The sequence below is a fragment of the Limulus polyphemus genome, unplaced genomic scaffold, assembly GCF_000517525.1.
Source record: "Limulus polyphemus unplaced genomic scaffold, Limulus_polyphemus-2.1.2 Scaffold2362, whole genome shotgun sequence".
NCBI classification, from domain to species: Eukaryota; Metazoa; Arthropoda; class Merostomata; order Xiphosura; family Limulidae; genus Limulus; species Limulus polyphemus.
The window spans coordinates 26,164-33,627 of NW_013667972.1; the positions used below are offsets into that span (position 1 = coordinate 26,164).

At 30.5% G+C, this 7,464-nt stretch overlaps 1 protein-coding gene across 3 annotated transcripts in view; it reads right to left on the minus strand.

Moving 5' to 3' along the window:
- Positions 1-7,464, minus strand: part of LOC106466724 — a 79,563-nt gene that overhangs the window by 25,695 nt on the left and 46,404 nt on the right. For 2 of the 3 annotated variants that reach the window (XM_013927028.2, XM_022394811.1), the window contains exons 6-7: positions 1,469-1,603; positions 41-121 (exon numbers count right to left, since the gene is read on the minus strand). In XM_013927028.2, the coding sequence (XP_013782482.2) occupies positions 41-121; positions 1,469-1,603 (216 nt within the window). The remainder of the gene's footprint in view (positions 1-40; positions 122-1,468; positions 1,604-7,464) is intronic. The other variant, XM_022394812.1, reaches the window with a different exon arrangement.

Below are 7,464 nucleotides of genomic sequence, written 5' to 3' on the forward strand. Positions count from 1 at the left end.
TATATATATATATATATATATATATATATATAATACTCACCAGATCCTCCTTAGCCCTACAAAGTTCATCAACACACACAAGGATGGCATTTTGATGGAATTCATCCTTAATGCCCATGCTCTGTGAATGAATACTGAGATCAGAGCACATAAAATTGAAAACAACTAAAATTTGAGTTACAATGCAAATTCAGCATCATCATTCTTTCAGTTCAAGTTTTATTCAAATACTGATATCTGAAGAGCCAAACAGGCACTAAATTAATGAAAAATTAAAATATTAATCAAAAATACCTAAAAGTGTAGAAAAATGGTTGATGCCAAAATAATGTTTACAAGATGGTCTAAACCAAAAATACTCTTTTTCATTAACTAATCTAAAATGTAATCTATAAATTCATTTCCATGATGTAAATATAAAAATTAATGCATAGTTTTCAAATTAAAAATATATATATAATTTTTCCATTCAACTTGAAATAATTTCCAGGTGAATGAATTAAAATGTAAGCATAAATAAACATAAGCTGCAACTCGAATTTTTTTATCAAATAAAAATGGTTTATTTTCTAAACTATCCAAATAGCTAATTGTTTTTACAATATTTACTTCATACACTTTCTTTTTCTAAACAAACTGTTTTATGTTCTTAACTTTTTCAATACCTATTGAGAATTTGGTTTAATTAAATGACTAATAGGAGGAGCTATTAACCCTTTCACTGCAGCTGTCATGTATGTGGGTTGGGCTTTTTTCTTCTGTATACTGTGGTTGCGCCATTTATGGGATCTTGAGCAGTACTGACGAAAAAGAACAAAACATGATTGACCCATTGTTAGGTAACAATGAATGGGTATATGGAAAGTGCTAAATACTAATAAATATCGCTTTGCAGTTCACACATAAATTTAAAAAATGAAATCCTATATATGGAACAGTCAGATCATATCATCATCAGTGCCAGAAGAAGGAAGAGATCTACATAATACTTGACCCTCCGAGATCCCGATAAAGATAAAAAATAATAATAGTCATAGCGTACAGAAGCAAAAAGTCCAACCCGTCTACAGCTGAAGTGAATGGTTAATATTTATCAAAACAATGACTCAGTAATAAATATTTTTTCTATGTGTCAGTATTGTAAATGTGCTATGTGAATATTTATTACTTAAAAATTCTAACCACTAACTTAAACCTCCCACACACGACTATTCCAAAACTCTTAAAGTTCTTAACATACAAAAAATACTCCTAGAAAATAAGGCTCACTTTTCTAAAGTTATATATCCTCAAGCTTACTGTTGAGCCTTCATGGGCAGTGAAGGAAAGAAATACAAAAATATCTTATTATTTCTATAAAGAATATTTTTTTTGCAAAGGCAAATATTCAATAAAATGTGAAAGGCCAACTATAAATTAACTAATAACAGTATATACATATATAATAAGCAATTTCTTAGCTACTTACACATAACTTCTCTTTATCCAATAAGAACAAATCCGACCCTTTCATGTTTTTAAGCCTAAAAAGCTCAGCATATTGGTAAAAGTTTAAAGCAGCCATCCATTCCACAACATTAGCTGTTGACCATTCAGTGATAAGCTAAAGAAAGAAAGAAATATATAGTTAACATAAATTAATTACATTATAACAGTGTCCAATACTATAAGACCAGAGTGATAAAAAATGTATGTGTATACTGTTCTAATGTACAGTACATATTTTAGCATAGTTTGCACTAGCCAATTTATAAATAATTTTTTGAAAGAAATTTTCATAGTTTCTTAACCATAAAGAAAAACTGATTCTGTTTATCTTCCTTTGAAAATAAACCAATAATGTGAAAACATTAATATAATTGGTTACATTTATTGAATGCACAAATAAAAAAAAAAAAACATTTTGAAAAACTTTCAATGAAACATGAGTGGAGAAAACTATTTTATAATCTTTAATCCCATTATGAATCCCAGTTGAAGACTTGAAGACATATGTATAGGTATGTGTACTTCGGTTTTGTACACATAATTTCGATACAGTAATGTGGAAGTAATGTATTCAAAGTTTATACTATTTACATTGATAATAATACATGCCAAAAACAAATTTCAACCTTCATGTTGTGCTATTATAAAATTCTAACTAATGAATTTTATATGACACTAGTTTTAAACTAAAGCCTTTGTGAGAAAACTTGCTTACATACACATTCAGTACAAACAGTATCACTACAAACACTAATGAACTGATATAGAGTTTAGTAACAAACCCAAACATTCCTATCATACTTTGTTCACACTGAAAGAGACTCATGTTTTAAAATAGTTGTTGAATATAGTTTGTCATAATTAACAATGGCAAAATAATTTATTCAGTTCACTAGACGAGATGGAAGTCAATGAAAATTTCATGATTTTTGCAGTGCAATAAATATGGCTATGGCTTTGAAGTTCATAAAAAGTCTGCTGACCAACATGATTCCACAAAACTAACTAAATAAAAGGGCTGGAGGAATATGAAAGCACCATAAAGTAACTAAGTTATGAATTATCTGCATGAATAATTTATTTTAAATCAAACTCCAAACTTGATTTAGAAATTTTTCCAGTTTTGTTTCAAAACAATAACTTGTTTTGAAAGCACATAATTACAGTAAGAATGAAATATATATAATTTAAATATATAATTGTTTTGATTTTTTAAATATATAAAATATATTGATCTGGGAAAATATATAAAGAAGCTTTAAAATATTTTTTTATAATTAAAAATTAATCCATTCTACAAAAACATCAACTAATGCCTAAAATATCCTAGTAACAAAACTTATATTTTAAAAAAAATATATATATCTGTGTGTATATAATCAATTGGGCACGACAGGTAAAACATGATTTTTTTCACAAAAACAATTCCAGCATTTTCTATTTTCCTTTTTCCTATACTTAAAGCCTAAGCTTGCTAAAATTAGAACCAGATACAATATGTTTCAATTAAATGTCAACGAATGATAATTAACTGACATTATAATTACTGAATTCTGGTACACATTTAAGAATTAACTCTATCATAAGTAAAATGTAAAAATGAGCATCCCAAAGAATAAGGTATAATGAAATTTCAATTGTTTTTGTACAATATTAACCAAGTTTTGTATATGATAGTGATAAATGTTAGGATGGTAATAAATATATTTTCATAGCTTACACTTCTAACATTCAAGCTATGTAAAATTCACACTAATAACTGATTGTTAACATTATGGAGGTAACTAATGCATTATAGCTACCAAAGGATCCAAAATGCTTTATTCTAGTTTGTCTAAAGCCATCAGTAACTTCCCAGATGAATGATCTATATCAGCACATTCACACCCACAGGAACATTTAAGAACAGGTTTGTGTTAATGACCTGGATGAAGTGCTAATCTCCTTTCAGCAATAAATTATGTAAAGGAATCTCACTTAAATATTATGTGAAATATAACAACAAAAAAGGAAAAGCTATACCATACCTACCACAACTCATTTATATTTACTACTAACTGTAATTTCTTGTTCTGTAAAGTACTCAATTAGCCATTTCACCATCAAGTGGGCCCTTACTGAGGATCTTACTTGTCAACTGTCTGATGATTTTATATAAGTTAACAAAACCACATAAAGGGAAATGAATGAAACAAGACTGTGCATTTTTCTCACATCTTTTCCTAATATTAAACTGACTTCCAATTACAGATTTTGATTAACAAATCATCTCACATTTTTAAACTTGTGTTCTTTCTAATACAATTTAAAAGCATATAGTTTCTGAAAACATTGCAAAATAAACTTAGTGATAACTCTTTGGGTAATTATTGCAAGTTTTCTTGATTTATTGTGCATTTGAAACTATTGGAAGTAAACGTTAACAGTGTCTTTTGTTGTGTCCATCTGTGGCAAACTAATTCCAAAATAAAGAATTAAGCATTTTAAAAATATTTCTTAACTACGAAAAGATAACCTTTATTGAATTTTTATTCTGAAGAGCTCACACCTGTTTTAATATATATTCTATTTGCATACAATGCAAAACTACAATAAGGATAAAGCCGCTTTAAATTCCTGTAGCCAGATCAAGTAAATTAAGCTAAAGGAGACAGTTATTCTGATACAGCAATCCTGAAGGTGACATTCAAGCACCTGGAGACTGTCTAACACCTGCATATTCTGGCCTCTGATTCACACTGAAATCTGAGAACAGCGAGATAAAATACATCCATCGCCAACACACAATTTTTGCCACAGACAAAGAACCTTAGTCTCTTCAAACTTTGACCTTTGGATAAAAAACGAACTCAACAGAAAGCTGACTCATGTAAAACTTCAAAGCCCTTCCCTTGTAAAAAGTTTAAATTGGCACGTCACACCCCCGTGCTAAACCTCTACAATTTTAAATGTATAGGATTATAAGACCTACCTACTGTGCAACTGGTAGATATCTGCAATTAGTTAATAGACTGGTAAAGTCTGTGTACTGCAATTAGCTAAATACATGCTACAACCACGTGCTCAACTCATGGAAACCAGTGTCCTTGTACCCTGACAAGCTAATAAAAGTGGAATAGATCTGGAAATTTTATCGACAAGTCTATACGAGATGGCAGCGTTCCAAATAGATTGTTTTCGTAATAATTAGCATAATTCACTGAGTAGGTATTACTTATTCTTTTATTACAATTGTTTTTTTTAGTAAAACAGAGTCCAAGTCCGCATGCATGTTATAGTAAAAGTGGTTTTGGTGATGCGATAACATAAACTGCTTCAAACACATATATAATAAATAGACTCCGGTGATCACTTTGCTACCATACTATGAGAGATAATTATAAAAAACAACAACAGAAAATTAACTGTTAAAAACTAGACAAGATCCTATGACTGATAACTAAACATTTAAAGCGGAAACAATACATACTATACGTAGAAAACAAGGTTACTTTTACACACGATACAAGTGAAAAAAGTACACAAACACATTTAATATAAATTTGCAGGCCACTACTAAACATTACACAAAACCAAAATCGAAAAACAAAAGCAGTACAACACAGAAGCTTGAGATTTACACTAAAGGAGGTAACCGTTGTTATCACAGTATTTTTTTCTCAAAACCCGTATATCAAACAAAACGAAAACATTTCTGTAAACTTACATTTTATGTAGATATAATAACCTAATTATAGCAACAGAAGCACGCTATAAGGAATATTTATCCTGCTGGTCAACTCCTTCCATGTATAAATAATCTTTAATGTTAATGAGTAAATTCAATTAACATCTGTATTACGGTTCTAAAATTCCCTCGCCCCTTTGGTATTGTTTCTTGGGCTGATTTGTTAAAGGGCAGAACTGTCTGCCCAATAATACGTTTGCTAATAAAGTGTATATTTCAAGTTAGTTACAAAGGAGAATTTCGTGCTTCTTTACAATAATTAGTGTGTTCTATTACAAGATGTGTCTACATATTCGCCTCCAGATAAACATATGGTATAATACATCACAAAGTATACGATATCTCACCTAGCTGTGGAATATAATATATCGCATAACATAACGTGATATCCTAACTAGCTATGGCTTGCGTTGTTGTGAATTTCGTGCAAAGCTACTCCAGGGCTATTTGCGCTAGCTGTCCTTAATTTAGCAGCGATAGACTAGAGAGAAGATAGCTAGTCAACACCAGCCACTGCCAACTCTTGGGCTACTCTTTTACCAACCAATAGTGGGATTGAATGTCACTTTATAACGCCCCCACGGTTGAAAGGGCGAGCATGTTCGGTGACAGGTATTCGAAACCGCCACCCGCAGCTATGGATGTTTACGGCATTCCATTATTTGGGTACAAGTAGCACTGATAAGTATGGCTTTTAATATATATATATATTTCCAGTTTATTCGACTTAATCAACGTTTAACTTTCTGCTAGCTTTGATAACGAATATATCAGAAACCTCTTCAAAAAATCATAAGCATGACTTATGAGAATATTTCTTTTATAGCAAAAGAAGTAAGTTAATGGTCTATGTAAAGCTGTATGTATGAATGCATTCAGTTCTAAATTTCATAACAGTTTAGTGTATTTTTCATTTGCTCTTTGTTTTACCATTACAGGATTTAATTAGATCTGTGTTCTGATAGTTTTTAAATCACTGTAGGCCATGTGTTACGATGATAAGATTTCTGTACGATATATACTAGAAATTAGTTGTTGTTTTTTTTTTTGGGGGGGGGGTATTTGTATTCTAAGCATCCAAATATATAATTTAAGGTTCCAGAAGAAATCTGAATGTTTATATTTTTTTTTGTAATCACGATAAAAAAAATTCAAAATGCAATGGCAGAAATTTGTATTAAAGACAAGTTTTTTGTAATTATATTTCCATTTCATTAACTTACAAATTTTTATTAAACTTTAGTGCATCGTGCCAACAAAATGTCGAGTTGTTTATGTTTTTCATCTTGAAATTGAAAAACATACAAATGTTTTTGGAAAAAAAAGAGAGTTTAGAATAATGTCTCAAGAAACCTGTGTAATAAATATAAAATCACGCCACAAATACCTATCTACATCTTCCTGGGGTTCAGAATTTAATTATTTAACATTCTAATAGTAACAGTAGTTGTGTCGTTTACACGTTAAAGTGTAAAGATAAAACCACATTATATTGTTTGTTAATCACCAATTGTCCTTCTCTATCGTGTTTACACTCAAAGTTGACTTTAGTTGTAAATACAAGAAACTGTGAATTTGTCGTAAACATGCTATACATTCTGAAGCACAGGTACGCTTATGTCGGGTCAATATAATCTGGTTTTTGGTACCCGTGTGTATAAAATACAAACAAACCTGAAGCCAAATGTATCATACAAGTCCTATGTCTATTGCTGATTACTACGTACTCTTGAACAGATCTAGTGATTAAGAATTCTTTGTGTTACGAAACACTTGGATCATTATATAAATTACAAAACAAAATCATTTTTTTGCGCTATTAGGGAAGTAGTGTACACATAATATTCCGTATTAAAATATTTCTTGGATATGCTATAAAATTACAATGAGCTGCCGAGCTTGCTTGTACAAAAAGGTTAATTCTTTTGTTATTACAACAAATAAAGTCTCCACGTACAAACGTTAAAAACAATTAAAAAAAAAAGAATGAAAAGTATCCACCATCAATTCTTGATTTATCTTCTCTGACTGAATAGGGATTTCACCGTCACTCTTACAAAGCACCCACGACTCCAAAGTGAGGAGAGCTTTTCTGCGGTAATAGGACGCGAATCATGAACACAAAAATTTTAAATTCGAGCACGCAAACCACTAGGGCAGGGATTCCCAACTTTTTTGTTCCTCTGTACCCCTTGGCCTTGGGCATTCTGACAGATTCCCATGTATCCCTAAAATTAAGGATAAAAATT